The sequence below is a fragment of the Homarus americanus genome, unplaced genomic scaffold, assembly GCF_018991925.1.
Source record: "Homarus americanus isolate GMGI-L3 unplaced genomic scaffold, GMGI_Hamer_2.0 scaffold9741, whole genome shotgun sequence".
Taxonomy (NCBI): domain Eukaryota; kingdom Metazoa; phylum Arthropoda; class Malacostraca; order Decapoda; family Nephropidae; genus Homarus; species Homarus americanus.
In genome coordinates this window covers 620,084-639,084 of record NW_024747359.1, presented here as the reverse complement: position 1 = coordinate 639,084, position 19,001 = coordinate 620,084, and the positions used below count along the sequence as shown (strand labels likewise).

Here is a 19,001-nt window from a genome sequence, read left to right as displayed (position 1 = left end):
CTACCCCCCCACATTAGTACTGTATTTTTTGGTATTTTCTTATACAGTATCATTCATTATTCACCGGAAAACTCGGACAATCAGCTTTTCTGGACAGGTGGTGCCCCCTTTTAGTCCGGATCTTCAAGGGTTTACTGTACTACTGCTGTGACGTTGCCGTTTGGTGACAAGATTACCACAGGAGGTGTAGGAACACATTTCTGCAACTGTACCTACCCACCATAATTCTGTTTGTCGTGTTTATTAATCACGTTATATAAAGTTATATAGTATAACCTTCAGATAAACCTTACCATACCTGATAGGCCTTGTTGTTACTTTTACTTTGTGCACTGAGGTGTGCCAGCCAAGTTTACTTACTATATTCTTTGTATGTGTTTATAACTTTTCACTGCACCCAGTAGTTGTTGGGCCAATTTTGTGGTCAATCACGAAGTTGGATGCTAGTTAACCTACTCCAGGGGGTAATTTTTGTCATGATTTATATTGTACATCATTATCTAAAATTTTATAATTTTAATTACATTTGCTCTAAAGGAGTGACCAATATAACCTAGGTGTAAAAAGTTAAAGTCAGAATTTGCAGGACTGAGTGTGTTCAGCAGTGTTGAGCTAAATAGCTGCCAAGCAGATGATATAAAAGTGGTTTGAGTTATTAACTATTATGTTTCTCAGTGTTTTTGCCTTTTATTTAAATTCATTCATGCCCAAGGCAAGATTTTTTGTGCAAATTTTAGAATTCATCACAATAACCTGTATATCCTGTGCAATACATGTATTTGAAATTGTACACAGCAAAGCAAAAACTCAATTGAGTGTAGTGTTTACCCAAAGCCTAGGGTCATTCTTTCACCAGATCGGGAGACTTATTACTCCCAGAGATGATACTTTATGCTTAAGGCCTGGGAATATCCTAGGAGTTGATATTTTAATATTGAATATGCTGCTTATAACAAGTTTACTGCCTCATCCTTCACCAAAAATTCAGTGTTCTCCAAATCTAGTACTATTTATACACATCATTTTCTCCATCATTTTAGCAAATAGCATTACTAAAGTATAAGGTGGCTTAAATATTGAAAAGTACCTGTTCTTCAATTTTTTTTTCTCTTACAGGGAGAATGACATCACAGATATCATTGACAGCACCTTTACTGTTGAGCACGAGAGCTTTGGTGTTCTACAAATGAGAGAACTCAAGCATGGTGGCAGTAATGTAATAGTCACAGAAGACAACAAAAAAGAATATGTTAGGTTGTATGTCAACTATAGGTTTATGCAGGTTTGTAAAAGATAACTTTCTAGCTAATTTTCTTTTTGTTTTGTGGGACTGTAATCTATTAGGATGATTTTGTTTGGCTCTTGCACAAATACTGTCACATTTAAGGAAAAGTGCAACTTAATTTATGTGTCTTAGTAGCAGTAATGGTCAATGAGAAATTGTTGGTTAAAAACATTATCCCTGGGACATAAGTTATTATGGGAAATATAAAAATTCAATAGGTTGAAAATCAGAAAATCCTTCCCCCTCATAATAGATTCCAATAAATGAAACACATGATATAATGGTATCCTGAAAAGGGAGAAGGCATGAAAGTCTTCTCTGCAATGCCAGAATGTGAGTACTGTACTCATCTAACCTCTATTATTTTGCTCAGTTAGAAAACCGAGCACCTGAATTTGTAATTTTATGTCCAGAGAATCCGACAGTACATTTTAGGCCTTCAGTTACTAGTTTCTTGGGTTGAAACTGGAAAGCAGCTGTCATCATTCTTTGTCAGGTAAAGGTGGTTCAAGATTATATAAGGGTACCTTCTCTTTAATCAACATACAGTATTTTATAGTACTGTGCTGTACTGAATGGTACAGGTATAATCATAATTATAAGGTTAAAGAAAACAGAGCCTCTACAGTACACTGTATATCCAGTGCCCTGGTTAAGATCACACAAACTTGATAGCATATCTCATGTGCATATGATTAGAGGTATAACATCTTCCCAGGCCATCATGCACTGTATATCACTCCAATGTATTCAAAGCTGAGGGGGCCAAGTACTAGCCAGGGTATTAATTGTTAATGCCTAAAAGTGTAGTACTGACAGGGATTGTCTAGCAGTTTGGAGTCTTTAGGGTTAGTGCCTATTCTGATAACTGTTTTGAGTTAGGTGGCAACTGATCTGAGGTGTTATGGATATCCAAAGTTACCCTAAACCAGTATTTTGTATTTTTTTTTTGTGGGATTGATCCCAAAATATTATTTTTTTAACTTAGATAGGAAAGGGTGAATCGGGTTCTCCTTTCTCTCAGTGGGTTAGCCGAGTGGTCTGAAAACAGCAGCTGGTATTTCTGAGATCGTCAAACAATATGGGCAAGGAACACACGTATGTACAGTAAACCCCCGCTTTACGCGGTTTCACTTTACGCTTTTCCACGTTTACACGGTACCCTGCCGAAACCGGAATGCTCACTTTCCGCGGTGTGTGTACCCTTTTACGCGGAGAGTGGCGCGAGCAGGGTGCGCACAAGGTCGCCCAGTCATCAAAACATTACCGAGTTCTTCACCCGCCACCCACCACAGCCAGCCCAAGTCAGTGATAGTGATAATGATAGTGAGGATATGGACTTATATGGACTTTGAGGGGTTTGACAAAGAGGCCCTGCAAGCCTCTGTGGTGGATAGTGATACAATTGATACAAGTGATACAGGTGAGGGCCAATAATCTGCCCTCTGCCTCGGAACCAACCCCCCATCCCTGTGTGCCCAGCCATCTTTTCTACTAATGTAAGTGTTAAAAATCCTAATATTATTGATATTTCTCTTAATTATTAATTGTGTGTGCATACCATCATAACATTAAGAAGTTATTTTTACTACAACGTAGGTATTGTGTCTGAAAAAGTGGAGTTTGGGGGTCGGCCCGGTCTTTATTTCATTTAATCCCATATGTTATGTTGTTCACTTTACGGTGGCCGCCGTGGGTTCAATTGACCGCGTAAAGTGAGGGTTCACTGTATATATAATTGTGAGTCCTAAAGCTTTCACATTTTTCAATGTAACTTCATACTTAGCTTTCTTTTATTGGAATCTTGAGAAACAATGAAGGATTTTCTTATTTTCAGATTCATTTAACTTGAAGATTTTCAGTCATAAACTTGATCTCGATTAGAAAACAAAATTTGGGATATTTTCTTCATTATGTTTTGGCACCATTAGATGGTAAATACAGTATAGAAAATTAAGATTTTTATGAATCTTTATACATTTAAAAGAATTAAATGTTATACATCAGATATTTTAAACAAATAATGAAAGAGAAACATTTTCTGTTTTAGGGTATTGAACAACAGTTTGCAGCTCTTCAAAAGGGCTTTACTGAAGTAGTTCCACAACAGCTGCTGAAGCCTTTTGATGAAAGAGAACTGGAACTCATCATTGGTGGTTTGGGAAAAATAGATATAGAGGATTGGAAAAGCAACACACGACTCAAGGTAAGTGGAACAATTGCTCTTGTTTAAAGGGACAAGGGCACAAAGGAGGGGCAATTCATAATTACATTAGTTGGTTGGAGTGGGAAAGGAGTTTGTGGCAGTGAATACTTTGTTTGATAGTTAATAATTTAAAAACTCCAGACAAGCTAGCATATCAAGGGAGGCTGTTATTTTGTTTATTTGGAAGTGGTAGAGGAAAAGTTGGCCTTGGGTTATTATTTTGCCATTGATAAACAGTACAGTTGTGATAAATCTCTCATTTTGTGATTAGTATACTTCAATAATTTTAGTTTATTTGTGTGTGTAGATCAATGTGTACAAATACCAAAAAAAAATTGAGTGGTGATGCAGTTCAGAAACATAATTTTAAATATAATGTTTCATTTAACATATTAAAACACTTGGGTAACACATGTACACTGTAGTTGAAAGTGGGCCAGATAATCCTCAATAGATGGGTTAAAAATTTAGTGAACCTAAAAAGAATCCTTTACTCCGGTTAATGTTGATGTTATGTGTATTACAGTACATTAATTTGACAAGTTAGGTCTATAAGTGTGTTTGTTAGATTACTTAACACAGTAGTCATCAACAATTAAAATTTAAGAGAGCTATCTGGTTTCTCAGTTTTGTTGCTAGATCTTAGCATATATTGAGCTTTATGAGCTCATTAATAACCTGTTGGATTATCTATACAGGTACTCTACCGGTGCTACTTTTTTCACTCGTGTAGATATTAACACAAACTTAGCACATTTAAAATATATTAGTACTGTACTTACATTATATTTATCATTTTACCACTAATCAGTTTACTAGGCATCTGGGTAGTTGGTCTGTTTTTATTTTTATTTTGTTAGAACCTTTATTATCAAGAGTTAACACAGTATGTACCAGAGTGGAGTGTCCAGAGAAAACCTGCAACATTTGGGATGGTCACACTGAATAACTCCATGTCTGTCCCAGGCTGGGGATTGAACCCAAGACACATTAGTGAGATATGCTTATTCTCACTGTACCTCCATGGATGTATAGGGATATACGTACAGTACTGTACCTGTACATCTGTTTGTACAATTTTTCACAAACCTTTGCTATGAAATACAGGTTTTATTGCTTCTTAATGTTCTTTTCATGTGTGAACAGCACTGCACTCCAGAAACACCAGTAGTTGGCTGGTTTTGGCAGATAGTTGACTCTTATACTGAGGAGATGAGAGCGAGACTACTGCAGTTTGTGACGGGGTCTTCACGTGTGCCACTACAAGGCTTCAAGGCATTGCAGGGCTCGACTGGTGCTGCAGGACCAAGGCTCTTCACTATTCATCAGATTGATGCTCCAACAGGTACTTGGGAATTTGTATAGAGAAATTCTTAGCATAATGGAATAATATGTTGTATGTACAGTCTCGTTCAAGATTTTTCGAACACTGCTGGAGATAGCTGGCAACTCGAGGCCGTACATCTTAAAAATTATGAATAAATGTAAAAGTGATCGATGATTGGTTACTTAGTTCCCCGTTGCTTAATTTACTGGTTGAGCTTTGTTGTTTCGTATTATATTATACTACGTACTATCGTAAACAAACAGCCTTGGGTTGCCCGCTGTCTCCAGCAGTGCTCGAAGAATCTTGAACGAGACTGTACTTTAAAGTGAATGCAAAATGTTTCAAAACTTTTTTTCATTTATATATTACAAATACTATAGCTTTATTACAAAATATTTATATTAATACAATAGCACTTTTTTAACAACGGATGCTATTTTGTGACAAAGTAAACTAGTACATGTATAGTATTGGTATAGTCTTTGGATGTGTCCACCCTAGCAGTTGCCAGTGTAAACAGTAGATCATGGTGTTTTCTCCTGTTCATTATAGATGGGTCATGTTGGTGTATTCAGTTTCTAGACACTGCATATGCTGGAGTCATGTCTAAGGCTGTTTATTTATAGAACTGCATTTTGCATAAAAAAAATCTTGGTTGCTAAGTATGTGATATGTTACATAGTCATAGGAAATATATCTTATAGTAATCATGTGTAGGAATAAAAGGTAGAGGGATGGGAAAGTGGTGACATTCATTGTGTTGATCGAGGAGTGGCCAGTTGTACTGTCAGGCATATTTAGTTACTGTCAGTACTTGTCAACAAAATAAACTTTTAGTTGAGATTTTTACAAGTCAAGTACTGTACAGTACATCATTGGTATGAATAAATTAAAGATTTACATTATTTTTTAAATTTTGATTTTATAATGATACAGCTTGTAAGATTTTTAATGAAAGAAAAGTAGTACAGTACAGTACAGTATTAATAATGACTATAAAGGTGAGATTTACTGTATTTTTAATGACAGGGATCATGTAGTTCAATATATTTTAAGAGTTTTTGGAAATTGCCAGGAGAATAAGTAGGGCCTCTTTACATACTGGAAACTGATTGCTTACAAAAACTAGAAGAAATTGAAATTATGAAGGGAAATGAAAGAAAGTATCTAATGCAAAGCTATTTTTAGTATTTAACAAGATGCAGTTTATGCATCACACAAACATGTACACTCAGGTGCTGTTCCCACTGCAAGTGGATAATAAGGCTGCTATAGATTTGTCCAGTTCTTTTTGTAGTGAGCACTATTGTAAGTTAATTCTTATTTTATCTATCAAAACTGTTGAATTTTTACCATTATGAATATTCTCTGAATTCTTTTAACCCCAAAGAACATAAATCATCTTAAAATGCACAAGTGTGTGGTCTGTTTGTAGTGATACCAGGTACTTAAATTATATCTACGATGAAATTTTTATTTCAGGAAGATATATACTGCTAAGTCACGTAACTGTTGTTTTCACTGTCAGCTATATTCTGATAACTCTCCTTTAGATAAATATAATCTTATTAAATTACAAAATATTTAATGTACATAATCTAAAATGTTTTACTGAATTTTCAGAAAACCTGCCAAAGGCACATACATGTTTCAATCGCATTGACCTTCCTCCATATGAGTCATACAGCAAGATGTTTGAGAAGTTGACCCAAGCTGTAGAGGAGACCTGTGGATTTGCTGTTGAGTAAGTTGTATAGAAAAACTATAGCAAGCCTTTTAATATTAGGCATGAAAGGACATTGTGTGAAATAAGTGGAATATGATTATAATGAAATGTGATATTTAACAATATCAAAAGAAAAGTTATTTTGTGAAATTAAGTGTACATTTGATAGTGACTTTAGTGACCATAATAATGAAAATATCAAACTATATATTGAGTTTGGTGTAATTCATCAACATTGTTTTATATTTAAATTTAATGGTGTTTTAAGCTTGTAAAATATAGTGTGTTCTTTTTAAAAGCTACGAAGATGTGCAATTTTGAATAACAGAATTCTTGGTTCTTTTGTAGACTTGAATTTCATTTATACCTTCGAGGTATTTAAACTATTCATGTATATTATTGATATTTTTTGACGTTTGAAGTATCCAAAAATCTAAGTGTGAAATGTACAGATGAAGGACCAATACGTGTTTTTTAAAGGAACTAGTTTCCACATTTTCTACTTGTGGACAATAAGTGGAAAGCAACTAATCTGTGCACTTGTTAAATGATATTGAAGTAATTCTGTTATCAGCAGATCCTGGGTGTCTTCCGCCCCAAATGGTAATGACGAATTCCAATCATGGTTCATTAGTGTTCTGTAACTGAGGCACACTCAGTGTTTAGTCAATGTCAATAAACTGTGATAGCAATACAGTTCCAAACTTCCAGGGCAATGACACTTATCCTTTAAGCTTGTGTCACACATGTAGACTCTTGTTGACAGTCAAATTGTTAAGTTGGTGTATTTTTTAAACGAGATTTTCATTTGGATGATTATAATCCATGGTGTTTTATTTATTGACATATTATATGTCAGGTTATTGTAGTTCATTACTTATATAAGATGTAAACATGTTGTAAGACCCATATGCTTGGGTTATCTTGTACTTTTTTTTATACACCATAAATAACAACATATCAAGAGGGATCATTAATTGATATGTCATTGCTAAATATTTCTACTGCCACAGTAAAGATCATTAGGCTTCCTTATGAATAATAATACACGATTATGTGTGACTGAGGAGAAAAGATTTTTTTAGAAATGCTAGACTGTGATAGAGCTGTAGGCAGTCATATATATATATATATATATATATATATATATATATATATATATATATATATATATATATATCTGCACCATAAGTTGCCCCATTTGACCTAGGCTGTCAGTTTCAGGTCTATTAACGTCAGGCATTCATGCCTTTGTGAACATGAATCTCAGTTTGATCCTTGCTATCTGGTGCCTCGTAGTAATGTAGTATCAGTCACTCAGTAATATAGCATTTAAATAATTGGTCTGTGAGAGTATTTTGAGTTGCACAGTTGTTGAATGAATTGTTCTTGTTATGAGTGTCTTGCTATTGCCATTTAAGTAGGTTAAGGAGAGAAAAGTGTGCTGTGTAAAAGTGTTCATTAAATTCATTATTGTAGATAAGTTTCACCCCATCATCATGGTTGACATGTGCTGAAGCTGCAGATGGTGTACACTTATAAGTTTGAATGTTTCAATACCAGATAATACTTCACAAACTGGTAATACTCAAAAAAAAAAAATTCTATCGTGTAAAATAATAATAGTTTGTACATTCCAATAGTTTCTTTTTGTTCTGTAGTGTTATTAAAAATATAAGGCAGCTTAAGTTTTCTGTTGCTTTCAGGCAGACATTCTTGATTATCAGTTTTAAATCATATCTTCTAAAAAGCAAATATTTAAAAGTATAATGATGAAAAAAAAAATATTTGTTAGGTAATTGGGGTGTGCTCTACCATGAGTGTTGGCATGTTTCTCTTGGGAAAGCAAACTGTTTGCACTAAAACTTTAATGTTCTTGAACGTGTGCCAATAAATGTGCTTCATTTCCTATCGTATTTACAGAAAGGTAAAATTTCCAGGACTTCCTTGCATTTTCAAGGTTTCTTATGTCTTTCAAAAGTATTTAAAAAAAAAAAGTGTGTAGTTTTTACTTATATTTGTCCTCTTCAGAAATCAGTAAAAAATAAGGACAATAACATACCCTGGTTCAGCAGCAATATCCACAACCCATGAACCCTGGGTTCAGTCCCAGGATGTAAATTTGGCAAGGGTCGTTTGCTGTAGCCTGTACTTGGCTGTTTTTTTCACTGGACAAAGATCACCTTTCTTGCTTTGGAAGGATGCCACCCTACAGCAGTAGGTGAGTTGGTATAAAATATTGTTTTAAAGGCACTGGATGTACTACTGTCATATATGTCAAGAATTTAATTGCGAGTATCATTGAAGGCTTGAACTTATGAGAAGATCGGTGTTTGACATATCTTTGAATGCATTGATATAATTGTTTTTAACATGTACCATTATTGCCTGTTTAGCAAGGCATCGAGGTCACATATACCTGGGATGTTCTTAACCATGGCTATTGTTCAGGGCATTAATGCAGAAGCCTATCCTACATATCACTCTACCCTTTTTTTTGCACAGTTTATGATTATGCAAAAATTTTGTGATTACTGTCTTGTTAGTCAAATTATGAATTTGAGTTAGTTTACTTCATCCATTATATTTATGATCTGCACCATAAAATAAATATGGAAGGTCCCTCACACTGAGACGAAAGGTAAAATACAAATGCTGTTCTTGATCATTGTTGGACACAGGAATGACCTGCAGGCTTTCTATTGTTTTTATATATTTATACAAGTGGGAATATATCCTGAGATTAAATACTATAGAAACTGTTTTGGGAATCAATCTTTGTCTACAGTTTATACATGGATATATTTTTTCAGATTTTGAAATAGTACTGAAATCCATGTGAAAAATGTGTTAGGTATATGCATATCATTGACATCAATTTCACCTATTGTGTATTGATTATTGAGACATCCTCATGAGTTTTGTAAATATGAATACAAAAGTAATATACTGTACTTGTGTACTGGCCCAGTATAACGAGCAAAAATGGTGATATCCACTGTATTCAGGATGCTAGGAAGTGCAGCAAGCAGCCAGTCATGTATTTAGTTGTGCTATTAAGAGAATATTTAGGATTTTTAATAAATTTATAAATGACAAGGAGTTTACATAAGTTCATTAAATATTTTGTCTTGTGTACAGTCCTTCAAAAAAACTATTGTTACCCAGTAGGTTAATGTGGTCTGGTTTTGTGAACAGTGTTAGTGTACTGGGTTCAGAATGGTTAGTACAGTTGATCACAGGAATTGGTATACTGTACACCATTCTTAATTCCGTGGAACAAATTATTTGGCAACACTTTCGTGCAGAGAACTGCCAGAATTCACAATGACCAGTAATTTATCTTTTATTGCTACAGATATTTAAAAAATACATATATTATGTATATGGGATGCAGTCATACTGACATAAACAACACACAAAAGGAAATGTCTTCAATTTGTCCAAATTTCAAATTGTAAAGATGGAAAAAGTAACGATAGTTTTTTGGGGGACTGTACAATGTACTTCTCTCGCCAGACTTGAAGATTTCATTTTGTAAATGAACATTTGTGAACCTGACTAACTGAGAAGTCAAAGTTACCAAAAGCATGTTTTGAGACAGAAGCAAAGAATTCTTGCCATTATGTAAGTGAAACTCTTAAAAATGAGTATTAAAACAATGGGGGTTGCATCAACAGGTGTACAAAACTAGAAACTAGAATAAGATGATGAGGAACCAACTTAAGGAGAAATTAGACAGTAAGATGTGATATGAAATGTAGGATGGGAACTAGGGCCTCGGGGTCAATTTTTTAAAGGTAAAGATAAAAACTAAGGGAGTGGTAGAACTACACTGCAAGGCCTAATTCAACCCATCTTGGTTTTAGTAAACATGGGTAAGCTTACGGTAGTTGGAAGAAAATGAATATGCATAGGCAGAGCGAAGAGATTTCTTAAGGATGTGCTGTGGAATAAGTGTAAATATATTAAAGAAATAAGTAGATGATCAACCCTGTGGCTGCAAAAACACAAATAGGGTGAGTGGTCTGCAATTCTCTGGCTGAGTGCAAAAAGGGCCAGAGAATTGAGGTTGTGATAAGCCAGTAGGTTACCAAGATTTTGGCTTTATTTTAAAAACTGTACACCAAGTGACATTATAGACAGGGTCCCATAGACTTCCAGGTCCCCCTAGCCCTGCCTCATTACACAGTCATCAATGACTCGTCATAGAGGAAGTATGCTTGTCTCCATCTCCTAGTGACCTGGAACCATCCACTTTGTGTGGTATAGGAGTTCTTCACCATGGCTAAACCAAACTAGATAAATTATTTATTCTCTTGTTCCTCATCAGCTTGCATGCAAATCTTTATTTTTGTAAGATAAAAATATGATTAAGGACTTGCAAATACAGTGCATAACAAATTCACTAAAAGCCACAGCCAAAGGGTTAAGGAGATATTGTTGAGCAAGTAGAGAGAAGATACCTGGGATGGATGAATAAAATTATTATGTAAGTAGACCAAGAGAATGAGAAAATTAAGTGCAATGAGAATTAAAAAAAAATAAATAAAAAAAAACACGGGAGTAAAGTATAAGAAACAATCTGCAGGTATGAATATAAAGAAATTGGTATGGGTAGAAGATGTCACAATGAATGCAGATAGACAAAGAAGAATGATAAAGATCTGGAATAAATTGCAGGAAACCTCAAGATAAAGTATAAATCTTGGAAATGATAAACAGACCAACTTGTGATGCTGCAATAAAACATATATGACAGACTAAGAGGAATGTGTGGCAGACTTCTCAAATGATGTTGCAACATACTGTAAATAAAACGAAACCAAGAGTACGTTCACACGCTGGACTACTTACTACTTCTGCATTTCTCGTAAAGAACTACAATACTGCTTGGGGTCATTTCTTAAGCAAAATTTTTTAAATTTAATTGATTTTACAGTTTTTGCACCACGTTTGGAGATGCTCAGTGGACATGGGAAAGTTAAAAAAAATTAGCTTTATCTTTATATTTTTCTGTGGGTTTCAATCATACTGTATTGATATAATCGGACCAAAAATGCCACTGAAAATTAAATACTGTAGTACAGTACATAAAAACTTGACGATGCAGTTATAACTAGGTTGGCGAATTGATATGCTAAGTTACTTATCTTAGGAAAATTCATTGAGGACTCTGAAATGTGATACAAGAGAGGCAGGCTCATCTTCAAAGTGAAGAGCATAACTCACTTTAGCTCCAGCACGTTTCAAAATGTCATTAAATGCCTTGCACTCTCTTCTTATCCAAGGACGCTGATCATCTCGGACCTGTGATATAAAATAAAGTTATTTGTTACTCTAATAACATTACAAATGAATTCAGACAAAATTGTTTATTAAGAACACTGGAACTGGTAAAACAAATAACAAGGCACCTACCTGATAGGGAGTGACATGTATGTGAATGTTAATATGTGTAAGAGCAGCAAGGGACTTCAGGATGAAAGGTGATGTAATCCATGTATTGCTTCCTCCTGCATGACCTCCATCTAGCCAGTACATATTGTGTACCTGAAAAAATGGATAAAATATATTGTTAGTTTACTTGGTTCATGCAGCAACAAAAGAAAACATCAAACTATCCAATCTGATACTGCACCAATAATAATTTAATATTAATTAAAACTCTTGGGGTTTCATACGCAAAATTATGTACGATATAAATCATTGCTTTGTGGTTTTTATACATAAATTTGCATAAATAAATAAATAAATTTTATGAACTCTAGATATGCAAGATGCACATTTGGCAATGTTGGCACGATCTGACAACCATGTAGACTGCACTCCAAGGTTACCTCACCAGTCTCCTTTTTGTGTTTAAAGGGACCCAGGACATAACCTTGACCCACATTTGTTGTGCATTCTCTCTCAACTTATGCGGATTTCTTGCGCATCACAGTGATTTTATTTATTCATAATAGTGTTATGAGAGTTTTGAGTTATGTCTCATGTTGCTGATGAGAGCAGAGAGGTGGGAAAATGTAAAAAGTGCAAGGATATTGCACCATGTGGTGCCTCCTGATGCCTCTTCCAGTGTCCCTGGCCCTTCTAGCACAAGTGATAGTTTGTCTGGCCCATCAACAAGCAGTCCTAGTGTAAAATGAACTGCCTAGCATGTCATTGTGGCTAAAAAGGAAGAAAAAAGTGTTGCTCATGTAGCTCCGCCTTCCCAGGATGGCTTACCTCGCCTGCCTGACCCCTCACCATCCTCAAAAGTGCACACTGCCCGTACCTCCACTAAAACTGTAAGGCTGGGAAATGACTCGGTACTAATGATGAGAGTACTTTTCCGATTATGATTGAGCGATTGCGAGGAATAGAGGGGGCAACAGTGACGTTGAGAGTGAAGTGCACAGCGAAATATTAATCCTTCACAATATTGCAAGCTTGCAATGACTCATGTACAATTGTCTCTTGTGTGGTACAGACTAGCACGGTGAGGTGAGTAACAGGCCAGACCCCGAGCATGTCATAGGAAAGCGCCTACCCAAACCCAAGAGTGTTAAGACTCCAAGACTCGGTAGTGTTCTGGAATCCCAACTCATGAAGGACAAAGCAAGGTTGGCCTGAGATTATCATGCAGTAGTATATGCTGTGTTTGTCACTAGCCAGGTCACTGCCCTGGGATAATCAAATCTTTCTTACTTGTTTTTTAATTTATAAAATTTTAAAGTATTTTTGGAATGGGACTATACTACTGTAGTAATTAATGATTATTCACTTTGTTACTTCATCCATTCAAAAATAGGAAACTAGAATGCATTTTTCCTGCCTCCCTGGCTTTCCCCATAAACATTGGGCAAGTGCGTGAATTCCTGAATTCCTTCCAGGGATGCTAGCTGTCATAATTTTGAGGCCAGTTTGATAATGATAAGTTTCATAATAAACACAAATTGTATGTATTGAACTACAGTCCTGATATAGGTCAATCCTTTGATAAATTTTTTCATATACAGTGGCCCCTCGGTTAACAAACACAATTCGTTCCACAGAGTCGTTCGTTAACCGAATCCATTATTTCAATGGGATATTGGTAATTGGTTCCGGCTCACAGAAAAGTACATATACAGTAAAGTATAAACAAAATGCAGTAAAGTACACTTACTTTGAGGTGTGTATGTAGAATGTTGCTGGTTGATGATGATGATGGGAATTAGAAGTGGGGGATGGAGAAGGGAGAAGGGAAAGAAGTGGGGGATGGAGGAGAAATCGCCTTTCTTTGGACCCATGCTTGATGAAGTAATTTCACCAATAAAATTTTAAGTTCACTTGGTGTAATTAAAGATTATTTTATTTAAATCAACACTGCACTGTGCTATATATTATGAATATGTTAACTAAATTTCAGAATAAATTTTAATGTAAAAACGTAAAAATACTCAGTATTCAAGAGAGCGACAAAGACGATGTTTCCTCCACTGTAAACAAAGTTAAACTGACGCTTTGGCAGGTGAGTCAAGCGGCTGAAGGGCGTACAAAAAACTAGTTCCCTGTACAGGTATTATCAATATGTTAACTAAATTTTAAAATGACTTCTTGATATTTACTCCACTGGAAACGAATGTAAACATAGAACCAATTACTGTATTAGCAGACTAGCCGATCAGCTGATCAGCTGATGCTCACAGCAAAACGTGTTTGTCGTACGGATTTCATTAATCGAATTGAAGATCCTTATAGGAGCTAATTCGTTAACCGAAATTTCGTTAACCGAGGGACCACTGTATAACTATTTTTTAGGCAAATCTATATATACAAGATTTATTAATGATTATAAGGTTGAAATACCCCTGTACTATACAGCCATAGGACCAAATTGAAATACAGGGTATTTGCATATAAAAATACAGGTACGGGTACTGTAGTTCATCACTGATGCACACATGGTCCTGACAATTTCACCTTATACAGTATTAGATAATTATGATCTCCAACAAAAATTTTAATATGAAAAAATATTAATGTATTGTATAAATTGAGATGTTTTCAATCCTGTATGGTATCAACAAACCAGGAAGGACATTCTGATTTTTAGTCTGTCCTGAAAGTCATTGTGTGCCACAAATTCAGCACTCAACTTTATTAAATGGCATTATTTCCTTCTAGCAAGAGATAACTTTAGACTACAAAGGTTTACCTCTATCCACATAAGCAGGCCATAATACTCTATACAAGTACAGTAAATGGTGGATTCAGAGTACTCAGATGGGAGATTTTGTTTCCTTAGTGCAATATTAAAAAGAAGTCTACCAAGCTATAGTACTCTTTCTCTGTAGTGCAATCACTACTGGCTTTTTCCATGTGAAACACCAGTATTACCAAACCAAAATGAAGAATATCTTATGAATTTCTCCAAAATCATATGGTAATTCTCAAATTTCTAACATATCTTGATAAATCTCAAGATACTATACAGGAAAATAATAGTAATAAACTAATTATCAATGTTTCAAAGCATAAACTCATACAAGAGTTGATCTCCATGATCGGTGATGGAATAATCATAGTCGTAACATTGACTGTTCCTGCCAGGCCACCAGACACTTTGCTTTAGTTTGATATTACACTTCGTTTTCTGCAGGTATACTGTGTGTTTATGGGACCCACTTTCATTACACACTTCCTTATTTTTTGCTATTGTTTTACCATGCCTTTACCTTATCTATACTACTTTGGGTTCTCCTGCTGAGAAAATAAAGGCATTCAACTTACAGTAGTGTGGGGTAATAGGTGAAGGTGGTAGCTTATTTAAATGTATACATTACTGTCCTCACAATTATGGCATAACTCTACTACCTGTATATTTATTTTGGATTGTGAATAGTATGTATTTTATCCAAATTCTGTGCATTATTTTAATTTGCTTTAGGTCATTCAGGGCTAGTCTTCATTATTCATCATCATCATCCCCATTTTACAGCTACTTTCCCTGCTTAAGTGGGTTAACCGGGATTACCTACAAAATTGACAATTTTTTTTTATTGTCATTCCACTTATGGTAAAGTTTCAAACTATTGCTAAGTACAGTAACAGTGTACTGTAGTTGAAAGTTGGAATGCTCAGGAAAGTACAAGGAGTTAAACTGAGTTTTCTGTGAAATGAGTTGGAATGAGATTGCTGAAACAAAGAGAAAAATACTAGATGGAGTTCAAAGGTATCATGGACAAGTGGCAAATATAAAGTGCTATTATTTTGCAACTCAATCCTTTTTTCAAGTAATTTTATGAAGACTTAAAATAAGTAAGAAAGGTATGAACTTGTATACAGTACTTTTAAAAGTCATAGAAATAAATATTTCAAACTCATTAGTAACTGACAACTGCAGTTTTTCGTTACATATGAGATTGGCTAAAGGATGTAATTTTTCCTAAAGAAGTTCCACCATGTGACTGGAGATGGTTTGCTAGCTTATATGAGAGTACGGTACATACTGTATACAGTACAGTAAACAATTTTGATTTTATTGAATAAAAATAATAAGAAAGGTAAACAAATTATTCTTACCTTGCTCAAAAAGGCATACTGTGCATGCTCTTTTAATTTGTCGACAGTAGTTACAGTATGGAATTCTGTTATTAACTGATTCAAAACTACGCATCCTTTACTAAAGCCAATAATTGTTACATCATCATATTTGACATCAAAATCATCACGTCTGTGATTATTAGAGTCATGTTGAGAACTTGTTGAATCTTCTTCATTTGTGCATTGTTGTACCTCTGGTGGTTCCTTGCTTACTGGACAACTTTGTGGAAGTGAATTGGTTACAAAGCTAACATCAGTTTCCACATCTAAGCAGTGAGTTGGAGACTCGCTATCAACTGCAAGCAGTTTAGCACGTGCTGTCCTGAGACCTTCTGATATGAGTGAGGAAAGATGATTTATGGCTTCGATACCAGGATCGTGAGATGGTGCACCCACACTGTTGCTTGTGACAAAGTTATCAAAACAGCTAAATGTTTTTCTTTCCATTCTGAAACAGATACACATAAATGACAGTCTATATACAGAAATGCACTGTTATAACATTAAATGTTCACACATTATGATTAATGTTATATGCACTAATTCAGGGTATATTTTGAATAATAAATATATTAAAAAAAATTCCACCCTCTGCTTTCTCTCTTTACTGTGAGAAATTATTGATGTAGAAAATTAAGATTATGAATGAATTTCTCTTCTCTGATGCAAGATACAATTTACTAAACAGTATATAAGAGCTTTCCTCTTTCTTCACTTTACTGACAACTCTCGGGCAGCTTCAACTATTCCTTGGAAAACTTGGGATGAAATCACACACAGGAGAAAAGAAGGAAGAGTTAGCAGAGCAGTGAAGATAGAGAAAAGGTACAGTATTACAGGTATACAGTACCTGTATACAGTTTAGTAAATTATTTCTTGCTCAGAGAAGAGCAACTCATTCACAATCATAATTTTCTATCTACAGATTAGTTATCATAGGTCTTCATCACTTCATGGCTAAAACCTTACACACAAATGCTCAATATTTTTTTCCCTATACAATTCACGTTGAGGATACACAGTACTGTATCTGTATGAGGGAATTTCTAAGCCAATGAAGTACAGTACTTTGTATCCACTGGGTTAAAACCAGAAAATAGTAAAAATTTGGGTCAAGAAATAAAAAAACAAACAAGAAGACTTATAAGGAAATTTAGTCTGAATTGGGATAAAGTCCATAACATACATAAAACATAGGGCAGTGAGCACATACTGGTGAAAAAGCTACAACTACTGTAAGCTGTTGAGTAAAATTACTAGAAACTACTCCATTGGATACAAAAACACCTCTTCTACACTTACAGTGGGGTATGCTATAACGAACGGATCCTACTACGAATATTCCTATAACGAACGGTTTTACCTATAAAATTGAGAATGCTATAACGAACGCAACTCCTACAACGAACGCGGATGAATACGGGACTATTTCGCCTGGCGCATGAATATTGTTGTACCGCGACCCACAACAAGAGCGTCAGGCGCCATCTTTGTCTCATTGTGTAGCCAGTGCACCACTGTTATTGTTGAAATTTCGTCTTTTGATGTGGAAATTCGCGTTATTTGTATAACTATTTTGTTATACAAGTATACAATTGTAACAATGAGTCGTCCAAAGCGAGTGAGAAAGCTAATAACCCTTGAAACTAAGAAAGAAATTGTAAAGAAACGTGAGAATGGAAGAAGCATTGCGAAACTTAGTGATGAATATGGGATGGCTAAATCGACTATATGTACGATTTTGAAGAATAAAGAGGAGTTAAAAACTGTGCAAGTGGCTAAGGGAATCTTTAGACTTAGCAAAGCAAAGTGTAATGTGATTGAAGAGATGGAAAATTTACTCTTAGTGTGGATAAAGGAGAAAGAAATGGCAGGTGGTAACATTAGTGAAGCTATAATTTGTGAGAAGGCTAAACAATTGTTTGAGGACCTTAAAGCCAAGACTCCCAGTGGAAGTGATAGTGATGTGCCAGTGTTTAGGGGTACCTGCATGCTGAATAACACTAAGGTAAGATAAAGTACCGTATTTTTTACATTTTCCACAGAATTTTTTCAGTGTTAAGTGGTTGTATTTGGGGGCCTGGAACGGATTAATCCTATAACGAACGAATGCTATAACGAACGAGGTTCTGGAACCAATTACGTTCGTTATAGCATACCCCACTGTAGTTGTGAACCTGAGAACCTTAGCCATAGTCCAAAGGATGCATGTACTATGTACAAAACCTAAATACCTGCAGTATAATCCCTCAACATGCGATGGATGAGAAAACAATAATAAAATTAAATACTAATACTCTTCAAAATCTAATCTAATGTAAATAATTTCCTCATATAAACAACTAATTTAAAACTTACCTATTAGGTTTAACAACAAAGACATGATGTTCAGTGAACTTTGTAGCTAATAGTTCAGCTGTGCTTGTGAGGGACCACTCCACATAGTGTTCATGATCCCGGTGAGCAAGCATGTTCTCTGGGTAATCCTGTCATTTAAAATTTACTTTAATACTATATACTACACAGTAATGTATTATTTTTTCATCTCGCCATTTTAATATAGTTTCGTAAAACATAAATACTATAAGTCAAACTTTCCAAATCCAAAGGTCTCCAAAAATTTGAATGGAAAAATCCTGTAAATATTACATTTATTGAGGGTTAAAGGGAAACAAAGACTCTCCATAGTATTAAGTAATTAAGAAAATACTGTAATGGGATTTCGGGGAACTTGTGTATAATTATTACACTTAAATTGTCTTTAAAAAGACTTAGATAGTTTACATACCCAAAGTCCAATTTTTTTCCAGAATTTGAACACTGGGTGATCCCAAATGATTTAGATTTTGTAAGTTTGAATATACAGTACAGTAAACCCTTGTTATTC

At 34.9% G+C, this 19,001-nt stretch overlaps 2 protein-coding genes across 9 annotated transcripts in view; one reads left to right on the top strand and one right to left on the bottom strand.

Moving 5' to 3' along the window:
* LOC121879566 (E3 ubiquitin-protein ligase SMURF1-like) overlaps window positions 1–9,640 on the top strand; it is a 131,823-nt gene extending 122,183 nt beyond the window's left edge. For all 5 annotated transcript variants that reach the window (XM_042386226.1, XM_042386224.1, XM_042386223.1 and 2 more), the window contains 4 exons: window positions 1,117–1,282; window positions 3,336–3,491; window positions 4,638–4,836; window positions 6,442–9,640. In XM_042386226.1, the coding sequence (XP_042242160.1) occupies window positions 1,117–1,282; window positions 3,336–3,491; window positions 4,638–4,836; window positions 6,442–6,566 (646 nt within the window). In that variant the 3' untranslated portion in view covers window positions 6,567–9,640. The remainder of the gene's footprint in view (window positions 1–1,116; window positions 1,283–3,335; window positions 3,492–4,637; window positions 4,837–6,441) is intronic.
* The window catches only part of LOC121879570 (UPF0565 protein C2orf69 homolog), a 14,643-nt gene continuing 4,847 nt past the window's right edge, over window positions 9,206–19,001 (bottom strand). For 3 of the 4 annotated variants that reach the window (XM_042386233.1, XM_042386235.1, XM_042386234.1), the window contains exons 3-6: window positions 18,473–18,600; window positions 16,094–16,562; window positions 11,966–12,097; window positions 9,612–11,854 (exon numbers count right to left, since the gene is read on the bottom strand). In XM_042386233.1, the coding sequence (XP_042242167.1) occupies window positions 11,699–11,854; window positions 11,966–12,097; window positions 16,094–16,562; window positions 18,473–18,600 (885 nt within the window). In that variant the 3' untranslated portion in view covers window positions 9,612–11,698. The other variant, XM_042386236.1, reaches the window with a different exon arrangement.